Source organism: Ascidiella aspersa, chromosome 6 (genome assembly GCF_963924565.1).
Source record: "Ascidiella aspersa chromosome 6, kaAscAspe10.2, whole genome shotgun sequence".
Classification (NCBI taxonomy): Eukaryota; Metazoa; Chordata; class Ascidiacea; order Phlebobranchia; family Ascidiidae; genus Ascidiella; species Ascidiella aspersa.
In genome coordinates, this window is record NC_139452.1 from 16184713 (window position 1) to 16204917 (window position 20205).

The window sequence follows — 20205 nt, forward strand, 5'->3', positions numbered from 1 at the left end:
TTTTGTCTAATCCCAAATCCAACCCATAAATATTACTGACTATCCTGATATTTTCAGCCCTAACCAAGTTGCTAACATCACCCATGAGCCAAAACAGGTGCAAAAAATCCGTGGCAAAAATAGCTGCGCCCAAATGTCGACAGCGAACGGCCAATGCCAGACAAGTGTTCCCCAATCATCCTATACCCTTTCTCTACAGTCTTAGGCGTTATTTTGTTCATTTAAGTCTTATTCAGGTTAATTTTGGACTTATTTCGACATGTTTAGGTCTTATCTAGACTATTTTAGATCTTATTCTGTCGTGGTTATTACTGCACATTTGACGTTTATGTCGGTGGTCTCATTACTATGGTATCATAGATTATATCTGATTTACATATTGCTGCTTTGTAATTCTTATTATGTCTTCTACTTTAAGTACACTGAGAAATCAATGAGCTAAGCTTAATAGGAAAGTAAACAATATATATATGTTTTATTTATCATTATTTTTTCTTTTGCTCGCGGCGCACCGCGCAACCTTCCATGGCGCACCGGTTGAGAAGCGCTGCGTTAAGGGGATACACTACGAGCTTTGGTTAAGGTATTTTGCTTGACTGGGACAATGTCACAATAATTTGACTTGAAAAACGTCAATGACTTTAATTCAAAAAGCATAATGTAGCTTTTACACCTACAAAACTGCGATAACTTTATGAAAAATAACTATTTTATGATAAATAACTATTTTATTTCATAACAAAGTGGCCTTTTAAGGCAGTGCTTCTTAAACATTATTTACGCCAGCGCAACTGTGTATCTCAAAAACACTAGCTTTATACCGAGATTTATCTTAAATGGCTTGCAAGTTTATTACATAGGCCTTATAGTCGCAATATCTTTAAAGTACTGTGTACCAGTGTTGTAATGACTTGACCTTAAGTGCACTTAAGTCACTGTTTTCAAATCAGGACTTGATTTAAGTCTTTTCCTATTGTGCAGTAGAACACACCTGAAAATGCGGTTAAAACTTATGACGGACTACCAACTTTTATCAAGAAGAATTATTTTATATTAACTAAATAATTATCAAGATATCACCTCAACCTTCGCAGTAAAATGAAAATATTGACTTGAGGAAAGTACTACATTTTTAGAATAAACTCAAATAAAAAAAAATTTATTACGTGTTTGCTAATTATTTATATACGTACGTATTTTCTAGATGTGCAAAAGTTTTAAATATTGAGAATGCGACGTAAGCCATACATTTTAGTTGCCTTAGTGTTTGTATCGATTACCTTTTTGTTTTACATGGAAAGAAACCTGAAACACATACTGTAAGTATTGCCTTTAATTTTCGGGTTATACAACTATAGTTCAAATAATTTGTTACAATTTAATATTTATGTCAAGGTCTACAAAAAACGAAAATTTGCAATTGGAAGAAGCTCTAAGCACGATCACCGAATTGCAACGGAAACTTCGCGATGTTGAATCAACTTATAGGTAAGTATATCAAATATTCTTTGTATATGAATATTCTTTTTGTACCACTTTTTATCTCTTATTGTGTGCCCCCCCCCCTCAGATACTGTAGTAATTTCTTCTCAAACGTAAACAAAGTGTTATAAACACATGAAAGGAGGCCACTAATCATAAAAGGTTGAAAAGCACTAATTTGCAGTATCAGCTCGTATCGTTACTTGATTTGTTGAATTTAATTATTCAGTTTCAAACATTGCACTGGTGTATTTAAGATACAATGACTATATTGCAAAGATGGAAAAAGTTGCATAAGACCATGAACTTCGCAGAAATTGCATTAATACGGGTCCATGGCTTGGTGCCCTTAATACCCTGATCTGCTTTTATGTATATTTTTGATGTTTATAATTATAAATAGGTGGGACACGAACACTGTACCTTCCAAACGAAATATGAAAACTTGAAAAGTTAGGCGTATCCCTAAAATAAACAATGTTCTGCGGGAAACAGATAATGATGTTGTTAACCACATGTTGTCGCGGACCTGAGTTTGGACTACCTTATTGCACTAAAACTAGACGACTACGTATTTCAAAAAGGTCAATGGGCAAGAAAACAAAGTTAGGCCAACATATATCAATATTATTTTTAAATTTATTGCCCAAGATTTGCTATTAAATTAAAAAAATCAAACACATGAGGCACTGAATAGGATAACAAATAATTATAATTAATTGTTTTATTCCCCAAAGCATGTCGTGGGCCGCGCAAAATGTGCTTACAGGTCGCGTGTTTGAAACACTGATCTGAACAGTGCAGGTCGTTTTGACAAACCGGTAGTGCAGGATAAAATTTGACTGAAGTGTACAGTTTCATATTATTGCGTCACAATGCGCCGCTTGGTTATTAACTACGACTGCTCTAGCTTTCATCAAAATATCATCTAGCAAAGTACATTACTAATAACTTTGTAGTGACTGAAAATATTGAGGTTTAAAAGAGGTTGTATAAATGTATACCCTCTTCGTATATTGACAAATTTACAGGTAGGCCTACTGTTTTTCTTTTGCACACAAGACATAACTAATAACCGGAGTCGATCCGGAACCGAACCGGAACTTTATGAACCGGTTTTGGGTAATTTTTTTGCGAACCGTGACCGAATCAGAATCGTTTTTTTGTAAGATTTTACGGACCCGAACCGGAACTGAACCGAATAATTTGAAAGATTATTCTCTATACATTTATTGACCCACATTTCTCGATTTAACGCAACTTATATTGTATCCGAACCGGAACTTTATAAACCGGTTTTGAAATAACAATGGTCGAACCGGAGCTGAACCGGAACTTGTAAATTGCTCGAAACCGAAACCGGAACTGAACCGGATTCCGAAAAAATTCTTGAACCCGAACCGAACCTGAACGGAAAATGTCAAGCGAGTTGACTCCATGCAAATAACTGAGGTTTGCCATGAATTTAGTTTTATTACGTTACAATAGGCTCTGTGTGCTTTCTTTTCTTTACTACGACGAAATACATACACAATTTTGTAAACATTAATCAAACGTCACGGTATTTTCTAGAATTAAACTGCCAACAGGAAATGCGAAGGTTTGGTATTTTTAAACGATAAAAAGGCTAAATGACTCGGATAGTGGTTGCGTGTGCCGTCTGAATAAGTGGCGTAGTCAGCTGAAAACCTTTTATTGGGGGGGAGGCAAAAAGTTTGAACTGTTTTGTTTAGCTTTTGTCATTGTAATAACCGCCGTAACGAACACAATAACAAGGTTAGCAAACCGTTTCGAGCAGCAACTGACTGAGTGTTAACGCCCTACTCAAAATCCTTTCAAAGAGCAAAAACTGACTTTTAAGAAGTAAAACTACATTAACGTATAGCAAACGTAATATTTACTACATCGTTTAAAAACGTAATCAAAACAATTATTTTAAGTTATGTTTTATCCCTAGATTGGTTCATTGAATAGAGTATGTTAGGCAGAGAGTAAATTTTCCAAGCCTTAATTAACAAAAAAGTAGGCTAGCTGCACAAATAATTTTACAACTAAACTCAAATAATTAATTTAACGATATCATTCCGTTAAAGGTTAAACGAATAACATTAAATTTCCAATATTATGTATTATTTAGAAATTTTACAAATAACATGTTGGAGCAAACAACAAAAAATGTTCCTTATATCTATCGAAGACAAAGGGTCGTGAACATGGGAGATTTTATTAAAGTAAACCGGGTTGCAGTTCGAACATTTGAAGCCTGCCTAATGGACAGTCTCAATTTAACTACATGTTTGCCTGCATGATTATTTTTTAATACACAAAGATTGTAGTTAAACGGTACATTTGAAATTTGTCAGATACATATAGTTAAAAGCCACCGATCAAGTAAGGCTAAAATGTTAAATATCGGGAAGTCGACCGTTTAAATTTTCCGGTTCAGTTTCGATTTCGGGTTGAAGCAATTAGAAGGTTTCGTTTCAGCTTCCGTTCGACCAAATTTATTTTCAAAACCGGTTCATAAAGTTTCCCTAAGATACAATATGAGATGCGTAAAATGTGGGTCAACAAATTGTTGAATTGTAACTTGTACTTAATCTAAGTTTCGTGGCGTATTAAAACACAAAGATTTATTTTGATATTTGGAAAATTAAAAATCGAGGTTTTATCTAACCAATGTTAATTTTGATATTGAATCTCAAAGTAAATCGTCATCATTTTCAGTCACATTAACGGATGATGATACAAGTAGGTATCGAAACGTTTTTATCGAGATGATGTGAATTTGCTCGGCCTTTTTGGCTTTAAGATTTCGATTCCCTGTTAAATATAAACGATTTTTTTACGTTTTACCAAGTTTTATTCAATATTAAAGTATTTCTTTTTTGTTGCAATTTTTAGATGTTAACTTCTTCAAAGTTCTTTAGTAACACTGTTACATTTTTATCTAATGCAAATAAGCAATTAATTGGTTTAGAATGCCAAAATATTACTTAAGGATCAATTTTTAAAACATTGTTAGATGATTATGGCCTTGTATACCCTTTTGAAATCATCGCCCTAGAAACAATACCAGTTTCCTGTTCAAAACAAAAAAATTGCTCAACGCAAAGGTGAACAATATCTTATGTCAAAGGTGAACAATATCTTATGTTTCATTACAATGTAGGTTGTCAAGCAAAACGAATAACAAGACAACGAAGGACGATCCTCTGAATGCATTATCAGAAATAAAATTCAAGCTTAAAGATTACCTCGAAAGTAATCAAAATTCATCAGCAATCGAAAAAGGTTTGGCTTGTTTTTGCTGTAAGTTAACATTTATTAAAACATATGCATTAACAAACAAGTTGGCAATAAATTAAGATGATCCGCCGACCGAAGAACACGAAACCTTACTTCGCAAGATTAACGACGACGTTGTCGAGCTGTTATATTCCACAGAAAGTGAACTCCAAAAACTAAAAGAAGGCAAGAATGAGGTGTTGGGCGCAATTTCACGTCTGAGCAGTCAACAAAGGTTCGTATAGCAAAAATCTACAAATTACTGTTACATTTGCGTAAATGCAAATACAACGCATTTCAATTAAACGTAATAATGTCGTTCCCAAATGCCTCTAGCAAAACAAAGAGAAAAGCTGAGCCTACACCCAATTTTTTACCTCCGCTTCGCTTTAAGTAAACAAATAAATAGTTTAAAAGTCCTTATTACAAAAAAACACAACTATAGTAGGTATATTTACCTTATCGACAATTTAGGTAAACTTTTTTAAATATTTGAAACGTTTTTGAACGTTTTTTTGCGTAGAATCACCAAAGGTTGTAATTTAATAATATTAAAAGAAACTCAACTATATGTGACTATCAGCGCATCCAATCTAAAAACACTGGTTTTAAACTTTTATATCAAAGCAAAACTGGACAATATCAATGCGCTCACAAGCAATTCTATACTATAATGCTAGGACTATTCAATCATTAAAATACAATTTCGAGTTAAATTTTCTGAATAGCCTTTAATATACTTAAAACTCCTTTATGGGAGGTAACCGCTGCAAGTCCCAGGACTTGCGTTTTTGAGGAGTGCCGTATGCCCCCCAAAATAGTAGCCGAGGGCATATAATACATTGAAGTGCATATAACCAATAAAGGTTTTTTCGACCTTTTTCTGCATTGTATATTAAATATGTGTTGTGCCGCACGTGACAAAAGCATGCGGAGTATTGGACTATTTACGTTTTTTGTGATTAAACTTTTCTTAATGCAGTTAACAAAAATTACGTTGATGTATTACTTATATGCCTACAGAACCATTTTGATTGATATTGAAGATTTGGGTAAGCTAGATGAAGCTTGGCGGATTAAAGAAGCCAAATTTCTTGAAAATTTAGTTAGAAGAAGGATCGAATTTAACCAGGTATACTTTTTAAAAAATTAAACTTTGTCGGCTAAAGCAGTTTTTTTCTCCCTTTTTTGGACCACGGACAACTATTTGTGAATCTGTTTTTTCGCGGACCGAAGCAAAAAATAAATAAAACCAAATTTTATAAATTTACAAAACTGACAACATAAATGGGACGGATGAGATTGCTTCGCTCTGCTTAAATAGTTAATTTATCATAAATTCAAAGCGCAACAAGTAAGATTTATGATACTGGATAGCAAAATATTTCGAAATCAATAAGTTGTGAATAGCTGCGGCAATTTAATTATTTTTGAAAGAGTTACACATACTGTACAACAGGGGTCGGCAAACTTTTTCTAGTCGCGGGCTAAAACCAAAGTCAGAAAGGTATCTGCGGGCCGCACAAAATGTTAACTACGAATTATGTTATTACAATTTTAGAACAACTGTTAATCAGGCGGGTTTCGGATATGTGTTTGCACTTAAAATCGTGTTTAGCTACTTTAAAGGTGACAGTAAAGTGTTGGCTTAAAAGCGGGACAAAAAGCGTTTGTTAGGTTCAAAATTCGAGTCCACACGTCGTTATTTATATTGAAAAGTGTAATAAAACCACTTTGAGAAAACGCGATGACCTTAATGGTTAATCTATAGTTCAGTGTTTGTTAACGTACTGTATTTAAGACGGGGCGCACCTGGCGAAGGAAGCGAGCGCGAATTTTTTGGGGGTATACCGAAATTTCTTTCAAATTTAGTTTTTATTACATTTCCTGATGTATAAAGATCGTTAACGCAAAGCGCGTTAACGCAAAAACATTTTTCGCACTTACATAGTTAAAATAGTCAAAAAGAAATGGACTCGTGTCTAGTTTGTCAAAAGATAAATTACATTCCCGGGCCGGATCCGGCCTGCGGGCCGTAGGTTGTCGACCCCTGCTGAACAAAATATATGTATAACTTTTTAATTTCTTGTCATATCGCCACGGACCACCTGTGCGGTGTTCGCGGACCACAGTTTGGGAAACCCTGGGCTAAAGTATCTGTTTTCTCATATCGTTTTAGAATTCTCACACATATCTAGAAACCTAAATAAGTTTTTTTTGTTTCGAGTAAAACCACAGGTTTTCTGTGGTTACTTGTTTTACACGTCGCTTTATAACGCAACTTTCTTGCGTCATCTTAGAATTGTTTTATGCGCTCCGGTAAGAAAAACAATCTCCTTTATCTCTACCCATTACTGATATATATATATTGAGCTAACTTAAGTTTACTCCTAATTTATTTAAGGAATTTGTTTGGCCGGGGACACATACACTATATGGCTGGGTTCAAGTAACGTAATTATATCAAGTAATTCAAGTAATTTTAAACGAATTGTTACATCTCCATGTTCACCTTTACAATTGTTACATCTTCCCCTTCTGAATCTACACGAATTACTTTCAAGGAAGAAGTTCAAGAAGACTTTTTAAATGACGTTCACGCTTAACAAAAAAACAATTAATTATAAAATATTAAAACGCGCACTTATTGATTCATAACCAATGAGAGAATAATTAATCAGTAACTGTTTAAACAAATTTGAATAAAACACAAACTGTCAATCATATCACCACTAAATGAAGATATATAAGAACAATTCAGAAGTTTAAAAAATAACAACTTTTATTAGAACCAATTAATATAATTGTATTCACGCTGCTGATGTCGAAACACTTAAATATTTTGTATTCGTAGAAAGGCTAGTTATAGAACCTTTTGAATTACTTTTTATGCTTATTGTTAGATTGCATAGAATTTCTAAATAAATTGAGTTTGCTAGTGTTTCTCGCTTGGAAGTGCTTATGTGCTACGCCGATTAGTTATGCTTTCGTTGATACGGTTATTCCTAAGTTAATACCAGCTGTGTTGCATGTAAAATTGATATTTGATAAGGCGTAATGCAGAAAAAAATAGCTTTGAATTACTTACTTGAACCCACTCCTACTGATTGCTTTTCAATTACTTAGTTATTGGCCTGGTTTATGACAGCGTAACAGTAAGACAAAGTCAAAAATGCCAAGCATCTTATAAGAAACACCACATACCATATTAAGGTTAAATGAACTATTTAAAAGGCTGTGAAGGGTACAAAAATAAAAAAGACAAGGGGTTCTCAACCGATAGGAAGGAATTCCCCTAAAGTCAGGGGTTCCCAACCGGGGGTATTCGTACCCCTTGAGGGTACGAGATTGAACATCAAGGGGTACAAAGATCCTTGGGCCACAAAGCAGCTTTTCGAACAGATTTAACAGTACAGTTTTATTTTAAAATCGCAAATTACATTATGCCATTACGGTCTTTGCATCGAAAAAAAAAATCAATTATCTACAAACATTTGTTATTATTTAGTAAGAAACCTCATTGCTTATAACAATACGCTATTTTAACTGCACCGTCCGTCTCCAAGAGATTGACAAAAGAATATGAATTTACTTGCTGTCAATCAACAACCAATCACAAAGTTGGGAACAAAATGCACATATAAAGGCATTCAATAAACTGTTTCTGTAAATCTGCTACAAACTATTCACCTCTGGAATATAGAGTGTAAAATACAGTATTTGGGGTCACAGAAATCGGTTGTGTCTCCGGAGGTATGGACCGAACATTTTACGAAGCAAATATAGACATGGGTCTAGAATACAAAACAATCTCAAATATGATATCTTAATTTTCCTTGAGCAAAATCGACCATCGTGTGAGCGAAATCCCACTAAGAAGAGGCAAACAAAACAATTCACGTTTAATTTTTTTTTACGATTTGTGTGCGAAATACCAGGTTGACGTTTAATAGAGATACAAAAGCAATGTAATTTACCAATATATGTCTAAAAAATTGCATAATCATTTTTTTGGTACGAAGAATGCTCTGACCTGACAAAAGCAGCAAAAAGGTTGGGAACCCCTGCCTTGAGTGGTGAATTTGGAATTTAAACAAAAAAGAAACTTTGACCTAAATGCAAGTTATCTAAAGATCCGACTTCACAATCAAAATTCTAAACTAAACAGTGCAAGTCTTTTTCGAAGCGAGGCAAAACATTTGCTTGGCGTGTATGTTCCTTATTATTACGACATAATGCGTTCTGTGTGCCTTCTCTTATATAGCGGCTGAAAAACTGGAGATTTTAAAGAGGTTTTGAAAAGCATACACATACAGGTTCTGATTTTCCTATGGGGAATTGAATTATGAGTATCCATTATTAAGGGGTACACGGGATAAAAATGTTCCACTGGTCTAAGATGTTGAGAACCACTGGTCTAAGATGTTGTTGCTGTTTTAGAACCCGAAAAATTGCGAAACTGCAAAACAAATGATTTGCGATGTTTCTCTAAACTGTGGTTTTGGCTGCCAAGTGCAAAGTCTCGTTTTTTGCCTCATGATTGCTTATGGCACCCAGCGAACCCTGATCATCGAATCCAGTCATTGGAATTACGAACCTAAAGGTTGGGAAGCAGTATTTCAACCAGTCAGCAAAACATGCACTGAAAAAGCTGCTCCAGGACAATCGTGGAAAAGTAAGAAAAAATGTTTTCAATGTTAACCACTTTAATACGAACAAATGTCTTTCAATTTTTTTCATTCCCGGAAATGGTAAAGTTTTTAGCAAAATTACATATCATTGCTACAAGAAAAAACATTGGTTTAAAACACACCTTGTTTAATCATTATGGTGCTCATTGGAATTATTTTTGGGTAGAAAAGAATGTTGGACGTATACCTATTAGAGGAGGGGTTGGTTTTGCCAACTTTTGCTATGCATGTACAAACATTTTTGCGCGAACATTTATTCGATTTCAGGACGTTTTGTCCATTTTAAGGAAATATATAACCCCAAAGACGCAATGCAAATATGTCGTGTTACGCTATGCAAACTCATACTGCATTTTTTGTTAAATGAACTATAAATGCCGTTATTCGTACAATATGCAAATCTTGTTTATGACCTAAATGCGTCACTTAACCTTTCAAATTGCAATTTTGCCACTTTACACTAAATGAGCGCAAATTTTTCGCGTTTCGCGCAATTGAGCTAAATTAAGCTGTAAATTACGCACGAGGTCGCTAGAGGGCAAGTAGTAATTTTAAAATTAATTGACGTTACGTCATTGTTGCGGATTGCAACATACGTTAATGCTGCAATTCCCCGAACCAAAAAACGTAACTTTGTGATGTAATTTCTAAAAATTACCTGTCACTCAAAAACAAAAATAGTACATCACTGTTGACTATATAAGCTGGTTTCCATTCCGTGTTTATTTTGGAGTACAAGCTCTTAGAAAATACTAATTTGCTTATTTCTAATAAACTTGCTTATTTTTGAGGTGTGTGGTTAGTATATATCGAAATTTCAGCAATTTTATTACTTTAATTTAAGCTATATTTTCGTCAGAGCAACCACTTATTGACGTCAAAGCATCCATTTATTGATATTTATGTTAAGCATTAATAAGCCAATGATAAGCTGTTGGTAAACTAAACTTTGGCAGGATATTTTAAACCCAATAATTTTAAGAATTACGCAAAAGCTTGCATTAATGAAGTATGGGCGGTAAACTACCACCATCACCATCAAGGGCGGATCCAGGAGAGAGTCAGACCATGTCCCACCAATTTCATGTGTATATTTTTTTAAACATTTACTGTGTAAATAAAAAAATCTTTCGTGCTGTTTGATTCTGTTTCAAGGAATCAATTCATACCCAAAAGACGCTATGTACTCTGCGGCAGGTTGCGCCGTTTGACTTCATAAATGCTGTTGTTTTCAGTTAACCCCTTTAATGTGCCTAAGCCGTCACGTCTGCTCTTAAATGAAAAGTTTTGCCAATTTCAACAAAATAAACGCCTTTGTCCGAACTTGGGCTTCATTTTTCACACACAAAAAACAAGTAAAAAAAAATTTTGTAAAACATTGCATCGAGCCCCACAGAAAAACCTGGGTCCGGCCCTGGACATCATAGACCTGCGTGCTTAATATTTGGTCTTAGGATATAGTAACCCTGGCTACAAGCGACATTGTTTTAGTGAATAAACATATCTGTTTCACTTCCCTAATGATTTACATATGCAGAAATTTAACGAAAGGCGCATATATTTAACTATTTTTTCTCATTTCCACCGATAGACGGAAAAGATCCGGAAGATGTCCAGGTGATCAGACATCCCGGAATAATAAGCAGCGAGCATCAGGTTCCGCAATATATTCCTCTTGGTATTCCAGAGGACCTCGCTCCCCGACTTAAACGTCTCCATGGCAACCCTGCTGTATGGTGGATTGGACAAATCACTAATTACCTGCTACGTCCACAGGAATGGCTTCAACAGGAAATTGAAGAAGCTGGAAAATCTCTTGGTTTCAAAAAGCCGGTGGTCGGGTAAGCTAGGTCTACGCATAAAACAAATATTTTGTCTGAATGATTACAAAATGTGGCTTGAATCTCCATGCCTTTTGCGTTGGGCCAACAGTTTCAAACCTCTCTTCCAAATTTGCTCTTAAGAGGATGCTCTTTACGACATTTTTAACAAAATTACCCAATACGTTTTGACATGCTAATTTTCAGTGTATTAATGACTTAAAATGTAAATTATGATTTACGTTAAATTAATGACTTGACTTAAGTGATCTAAAGTGACTATTTTCAAATGACTTGAATTAACTTAAATATATTTTTTACTTAAGGCTATTGGACAAACACCTTGACTTTAATTTGTACCCTGCACTCCAGCATAAGACCTATAAGAACAACATTAACATCGGATTTAAACACAGTTCGGAATAAGACAACAATAGGACTACTAGGCGTAGTAACGTTTAAATTACAATATGTCCTAGTCCTTCGGAATAAGACCGAAATGATCACAATCAGACTTATACAACCTTTTACCTAACCGCAAACCCCACACCTAAGTGCATCACTAACTCCCCTAATAATTTCATACCTAACCCATTTTTCACCCATTGCTCACTAATAAGCCCAAACAGCGCCAAAAGTCCTGTTCCAAAACAGCTGCGCCCCAACAGCGCCGGTCAAATTAAGGCGTCCAAATGTCGAAAACAAAACAGGCGATGCCATAAACAGACGCCCCCTGACTGTCCCATACCCTCTACCATAGTTTAAAGCGTTATTTTGGCAATTTAGGCCTTATTTCAATGAATTTAAGACGCAAGGGATGTGCGGGACCCATGGAACATGGGGACCAATGGAACACTTGAATATTGCGCCACCTGTTGGCGAAACTGAATCAAAAGTTGGTTGTGATAATGAGATTTTGTGTAAATAACTTTGTCTAAAAAGTTCTACAGCGTGCTTTGGGAATGGATGATTTGTTACAATTTTTTTGGTTGAGAGTTTCCATAGGTCTTTATAGGTAATTGTATAGCAATGATTTTTTTGTGGAGAGAGGAGATATCTATATATGGTACGTTTGAAAGTCAGTTCGATTCAATTGGTTCAGCGTACTGGCTAGGCACGTAGGGTTGTTTACTGATGACCAGGGCTGCGGGGTCGGAGTCGAGCTCGGGACTCGACTGAGTCGGTTTGCTTTGTTGTTGACGGGTTCGTGACTCGAGTAAGGCCACGTAAACTATACCTGGGTCCCGTGTCCCACGTGCGTATGCGCAGTATCAAACCTTGAAACTGATATGGCCTTCAACTGTAGATTGTAAAGGCGGAATAGCATAAGGTGGATATTTTCCAACCATATATTGTGGGTGGGTGAATTATATAACACCCCTATGATTGGTTTGCTGAATACCCACCGTATTTAGTTACGTAATTTGGCAGAATACAGGCTGTAGAGTCACAGTAGGACTCGGGACTCTACGAAAACGCACATTTGATTATTACTTTTATGAAGATATGTTCTTCTAAAGAAAAAAAATTATATAAAAAAACTGGATTGCAAATTCTGCCAGAAAAAAAAGACATTTTTACATTTTGTGCTTGCTTCCATGTGTTTTTTTTTTTATTTTATTCTTGTAAATACATTTTCTTGTGCCACTATTTCTACAACATTATTTGAGCAGTTATGCACTTCAGCAATACTTTTTAGATGCAGTTGTGCTCTGTTCCGTTCCTTCTAGGTACCCCTAGCTGCAAACTTTTTAGAGAAAATAAAGGCGAGTGTTTTTGAGTTGTAATTCGGAAGATAAAACCGAAAAAAAAAGAATTCTAGCAATTTATATCTCTCGTGGATATTACTATGTATTCGGCTTTATATGTCATTGGTCTTAATGCTATGGTTATAGATTATTCTGCTTTATATGATGTTGCTTTGTAGTTCTTATTGTGTGTTTCCATTTTGATAAGTAGCAAAACTTAGTAAACGTTGCTCAACCAGCAGTATCATATAATCAATCGACGTTTCTATACAAAACGCCTTAATCAGGATACTGACATATCATGCCAAACCGATTCCTTATAAAGCGACAAATTCCAACCAACCACACATTTAAACAGCTATAACAAATCGTGCGATTACAAACTCGCACCAACGCTCAGTGGTGTAAGAGCGCCCGATAGCTTATCGGCATTAGAACATCTGTTTTTACGTTCATTATGCTGGCGCGTGAATGGATGTTCCACGACTCAAGAAAACCTCGATGTGGTAATCGGTTTCCTTCATCAACACTTGAGCAGCAGAAAAGTTGTGGGGTGGTTTCATGGTTTGTCAACGCTAATTTCTTAGCATCATTCTTGCCCACACCCCTTTTGTGCTCCTTCCGGTGCGTATTTAAACTTCTACCCGTCTCAATGATGTAAATTTCGTCACACTCACCGCACGGTATAGCATACACCACACCCCTTGTCGCAGTTGCATCTACCGGGTCTTTTGGGTGCGACAGCATCTGACGTAGGGTGTTAACTGGTTTAACTCCAACCGATACACCGAAATCGGTCAACATAGGACGGTAACATCAGTTAACCTTGGTATGTAAGGTAAGGTGACAAAGGCACGTTCTTTGTACTGGATCTGTTTCCGTGAAACCTTTTTAGGAATCTGTTTTGCATGATATGTCAGTATACTGATGAAGGCGTTATGTATAGCAGGGGTCGGCAACCTTTTTTGCAATGCGGACCGGTTTAAAACTCAAATTTTTGTGGCGGACCGGCCTTAAAAAACAATTGTTTTGTAAAGAAAATTTCAATGCGAAGTTTAAGCTTGTTTTGCGCAAAGAGATGTTCCCGTCTGAAAATTATTAAACTTAATGAAGCCCGCGGGCGTTTTCCTAATTACACTTTATAGTATACCATTAAATTACATTTGTATACATTGGTGGGATTCAAATTTTGTCAGCTGGTTCTGTTATAAAAAGTCATATTATTGGGCAAATGAACTGATTATTTTTTATATATACGGCAGAACTTCGTTTTTTGAAGATAAATAGAAGGCAGTGCAATAGCAAAATAAAGCAGCAGTCGTCTCATGAGTTGTACTTATGACGCAACAATTCAAATTTCAGACAAACAATCACAAAATGAAAATTTTAAAAACTGCAAAAAAATAACATCATGTGTAGCTGTTACGTGCGAACTTGACCATCACACTTGTGCTATCTCTCGATACGTTTTAATTGTGTGTTTGTGCAGCGTAACGATTTTCGAACGTTTCCTTGGTGTCACGTCCATCGCGGACGACTGTTAGAACTCAAATAATTCACAGTTGAAACAATAACCGCATGGGCAATGACCAATGTTTTCGATATGCGAATAACATCTAATATAACACTAAAACATTCAATAAAAATGACAAGTACGCCATATGGATATACGTACTGTTTTCTGACCTTTAAAAGTGATTTAGCTTATAACAAATAAAAAACCTCGTTTTGTTTAAATTAATATGCACAAGGGTGTATATGCATTTATGTAACTTATATGGCCACAGCACAATAATTGTTTTAAACCTCACGAGAGCTTGATACTAATTGCGATTTTTGACCATCAATCAACCATGGAGCATATTCGAACGAAAATGTGTTTTAATAATAAAAATGCATTTAATTGTTTTTGATTTTTTTTTCAAGGTGTTTATTTTATTTTGGCAACCCTGCTACGGACCGGTAGCAAACTTCTCGCGGACCGGCACCTGTCCGCGGACCGGTGGTTGCCAACCACTGCTGTATAGGACGTCAAAACGTCAATTGATTATATAATACTGCTGGATGAGCAAGATCCGATTATATATTATGCATGGCAGCAATAGCTTATTCATTTAGTAAACTTTATTTCTAAAAAAGAACGTTTTTGTTTTTCGTTGCAAACATGTTATTATATCTTCACGTAAAATTTACTGAAGTTCTATTTTGTCTGTCAAAGAATACATGTTCGTCGAACGGATAAGTTGCATTCTGAGGCTTCCTACCACAGCATTGAAGAATACATGAAGCACGTTGAAGCATGGTATGAAAAGTACGAGTTGCGGATGTCCAAAGAAAAAAGTGGAAATAAGACTACTCGACGTGTTTACCTGGCTTCAGATGATGTAACAGTATTACCAGAAGCTAAGCAAAAGTAACATGCTTCTCTATTTCGCATCGTATTTGCTGTCTGGCTTTTTTTTGCTTATATGTTTACTCATAGTCGCAATATTTATATTGAAACCAAGCGCAGTACAATAAGCAATAAAATGTATTGGTTGCTTAGAAGGAAATCGTATGCTTTAAAACGTGTTTATTTGTTTGCAGATACCCACAATACGAGTTTGTTAGCGACCTAAAAATTTCAGAGTCGGCTGATCCGTCAAAACGCTACACCAGAAACAGTTTACGAGGCCTCCTAATTGATATTTTTCTTCTTTCTAAGTGTAACTATTTTGTCTGCACACTTTCGTCACAGGTAAGCACGATTGGGTAACAATAATTCACCTAATAAATATAAGCCTGATTTAGAGAAACTGCAGACAATACCACTATTTAAATAAAAACATCTATCACTAAAGCTAAAAAACCAAAGCCAAAACATCCGTCCTATGGGGATTATTTCTAGTTATAGGATTTTCTGACGAACCCCAAATATTATTTACTGCACAATTTAATCAACGTTCTGTTATGATGTCTGTATAAGATATAAAAAGCCTACACGCGATATATGAAAACATATTTATGAATAGACACGAACGGCAACTAATTTTTTTACAGATTTGTCGCGTTGCGTCCAGTCTGATGCAAAACCATCATGCAGACGCATCTTCCCTTGTTCACTCTCTCGACGACATATTCTATTACGGGGTGCAATATCCCCACGTACAAAAAGCAATGTACGATCACAAGGCTAAACCTGGCAATGAAGAGATCGATATGCTAGTTGGTGATATTATTGGGATCCAAGGAAATCACTGGGACGGTTTCTCTAAAGGGCGTAACCATCGCACCAATCAACGCGGACTTTATCCTTCGCACAAAGTTAAAGAGATTGTAAAAGTTATTAAATACCCTACATATCCCGAGGTCCCTCTTAAGCCTAGCTAGTAAATCAACTAACGCTGTCGCGATCTTCAAAGTTGCGCGCTTCGTTGGCTGAGTTTTACACGTGGTTGCAAAAAGACCACAAAAAATTAACTGTCATCATTATTGTTTTGGGAGAATATAACACAATAAAGCGTTTGTTTAACAAGCAAGGTTTGTGTACCCGTGTTATCTTGACAACTATATACGTTTTAAGAGAGATGTGATACTAGCCGACTAAGGTTGCTATTTGCTAATATCGAGAACTTTTTACGTTAGTATTAAAATGAAGTTTTATTACTATAAAGTATAAAGGTTGTATTTTTGTATCTGTAGCTCAGATCTCACAAAATAATTGTATTTGCCAAGAATGCAATTTTCCTGCAACATTAAATATGTTATTTAAGTCTCGAAGATATCTTCGTCCGCTACAGGCTTCGGTTTCAGCTAAAGCTTGAGTGATTTTTCTGTAGACCACGTTTTTTTCTAATCTGATGTGTTTAGCACATGTCCTTTGCTTACAATAGTTGCTTTTTACGTCATATTAGTTCTACATTTATTCAATAATTTAAAGTTCACCGGGACTGGTCCTCGGGAGCTCCCCTATTAAAGACCGCCTATTAATTGCTTCAGTCAAGTATACTAAGAACGCAAGTCGAGAATCCGCCATGCCACCTGTTACGCGGCCTGTTATGGAAGTGGCTACGTTCCTAGCTACGTTACACGCTGTCTCTGCTTTTTAGGTATTTACACCGATTGTGGTCAAAGTCTGCACAGAAAATGTAAAACCTCTAACAAATTATTTATTTGAGTGAAGCGATCACGAACAGTTTAAAACTGTGACCATACAGCCCAAAGTGGCAGCGCAGCAAGCTGAGAAGTTTGCGACAGTTATAGGCATTAGCCGTTCACTGCATTTACAGCCACAAATTACATGCATCTGCAGTATACCAGACTTTATTTTAATAATCTTATCTTGATGGTTTACTTTTACTTAACTCCCTTCAAGTGCATGCACTAACTTTCACCAGTTAACCACAAACAAAATACCTTTTAACGAATGTAACTATGACTGCTCACAAAATGCCGGAACACCCTGATGAAGGTTATGACCAGTGTTTTTTTAAGGTGTTTTCGGGGACCGAAACGGTCCCCCAAATCTCTCCAGCGGTTTTCCAAAATTTGGACTTGCAACTAATATGGCTATTTTTTGGTATTTAAATGAAACACTTGCGGTCTCTTAAAACTACTTAGCGGTCACCCAAACCAAACCTTAAAAAAAACTCTGGTTATGACCATGCGCAATTGCATGCATTAAATGTATTATTTCAACAGTAGGGGAGATTGGAGAAATTATTACAATGTATATATGTAAAGGTTTTAGTACCGACGATGATTTAAATTACTTTAGGTCGGTGGTTTTCAACCTGGAGGTTGCGACCCCTGGGTGGGTCGTTTGCCTTTTCTCTGGGGGTCGCGAAAACGACAATTAAATACCACTCACTATTGCGATAATGCCAATTAATCACCATAAAAAGTATCTGTGATTATATTATTGAATGTTGTTGACAGTAAATGTTTAAACAGTTGAATAAAGGTTGAATGTGTAAACAGCAGTCAGGAAGAAAGTTGAGTTCCCGGTATCACTCATAGATAGCCTACGGCAGGGCTTTTCAATCTTTTTTTGGAACAGTACACACTTCACACCAGTCCTCCTGATTTCTAAAACAACTAGATGAAAACTCTAACCTGTAATTCAAGTTGCAATTATTTATATAGCACTATGTTTATCCTCCGACCCATTAAAGAAAGAAATCACAAGCTAAACAAGTGCTTAACTGCTTACCTACTGCAAAAAAGAACTATTAACCGTTGTGATTGTGACAAGAACTAGTTATTACATCACCATAACAGTTATTATCATGAAAAATATCTGGATATGGTTATGGTGTCACAAGTAGAGCCAGATCTAAGGTGTGGTCTGGCAAAAACAGCGCCACGCATAGACAAGCTTAAATGTCGCCAAGGTCCTACACCAGCCATCTCACCGAAATGCTGCCTTGTGTATGAACTCAATAAATGAGTATTTTTTTCAACAGAGTGGCATCATACTTTATGTTATTTTTAATTATATTTGTTATGCTATTGCGCATACACAAATGTATTACATATGCCTGAATCAAGGGGTTCGTTAGTTAAATCAAGGCTTATATTGTATAGGTATTGGTTAAATTGGGTTGTTAAAATGGGTCGCGGTATGAAAAAGGTTGAAATCCACAGTTATAGGCAAACATAAATTAGCAGCAGTTGTTCAATCAAAAACATCGCTCGTGATCTTTATGAAGTTAAAGTTTGGTTGGCATTACAGTGGGAAAATTTATACTGGTTTTTAGTCCTGTAATAAAAATGCAATTATTTGCGCTAATTAGACAGTTTTATTGCAGAGTATGGTTGGAAACTGCCATATCCATCAATTTTAGGTAATAAATGTTCATAAATGTTTGGGAAACGCTATTACTTGCACCTTTCTCAATAAGTTGTAATGCAAATTTTACGCACTTTTTCGCCTCTTTAAGATGGCGGACGCGCTTTGTAAATTGGTTTTAATTTGTAACCAATAGTTGCGCTATCCCAATTTCATAGAGATCAGTGGTCTCAAAACTGTGTCTGGTTTTTTAATGTCCGTGGTATAACACACTTTTGTAAATTATTTCTGACAATTGTCATATAGTCTCCGAATCCATTATCATGCTGGCAATAAAACTTCGTGTAGTTAGTAGAAAATATTTAAACCATTAGGCGGCAAACATTTTTGTCGCGGCCCAAAATACTATTTTCAGAGCTATTGAAGGCCCACTACGTAAAACCAGTACAAAAACAGTGGATATTTGATTTTAAGGTGCAATATTACACGGCTCTTGATGGGAAAAACACTGTCACGAAAAAAAAACATACCATAAAACGAAAAATATATGAGCGAAGCGCGAAAAAAATTGCGTTAACATACAGTTAAAGTTGGCAAAAAATATAGTTCGACAGGTATTCAGGAGTCAGGGCCACATTTGGCACGTGGGTCTGAACCACGCCGAGACAATATAAAAATTCTAAGCCACGTGTATTTTTAAAACAAAGTGCAATGAATGTACGGCTATCACGCGGCCCACAACTACATGATAACACTAAGCTTTTCAAAAGTAGCTCGCGGTTCACTAAAAATGGCTCTGCGACCCACATTTGGGCCGCGGCCCACAGTTTTTCGACCACTGATTTAAACCAACCTTTACCGTAATCGAATCTAATCGATAGGAAAACAGTTAATGGTTCTGCACTGTGTATAGAAGGAATTTCGGTGTTGTGGCCGATAAAGTACCATACATTTTTACTCTAGGTTACGGTTGTTCTTTAGGTATTTCTCGAATATTTCGCCAGTCGGTTAATTGCCTCTTTCACACGGGTAAGAAAAATTTCACCCTAAATGTTAATTATTTCAAGGTCCAGTTAACACATGATTTCTGCAGAAACAACATAGGTATTCTTGTATTCATTCAAGGTTTTACCGTTTTTCCAATTTTATTAAATACGTCGCAGGCAGTGTTCCCTCTAAGAAAATTTTCTACTGCGCAAATATTTTTTGTAGTGCGCAAGAATATTTTTGTGGTGCGCAAGAATATTTTAAAGCTGCGTTGACAGTCCCCCGCGACCGATCAATGTTTTTTGTATTGTGGCGATGCTTGAAAATTTTAAAGATGACGTCACAAAGGATGAAACAAATATTTTCAATAAACTTGCATGTGCAACTGCAATCGAGTTAAATATGTTCAAGCATATGGC

The 20205-nt window shown here is 35.9% G+C and overlaps 1 protein-coding gene across 1 annotated transcript; it reads left to right on the forward strand.

Moving 5' to 3' along the window:
* The first annotated feature begins 955 nt into the window (after positions 1-955).
* On the forward strand, positions 956-16688 carry LOC146140477 (alpha-(1,6)-fucosyltransferase-like). The gene is made up of 10 exons (XM_083391489.1): positions 956-1319; positions 1396-1488; positions 4655-4776; positions 4852-5005; positions 5794-5902; positions 9211-9445; positions 11053-11302; positions 15248-15442; positions 15616-15766; positions 16069-16688. The coding sequence occupies exons 1-10, from the start codon at positions 1231-1233 to the stop codon at positions 16396-16398; spliced, it is 1728 nt and encodes a 575-aa protein (XP_083247615.1). The 5' UTR covers positions 956-1230; the 3' UTR covers positions 16399-16688.
* The last annotated feature ends 3517 nt before the right edge of the window (positions 16689-20205 follow it).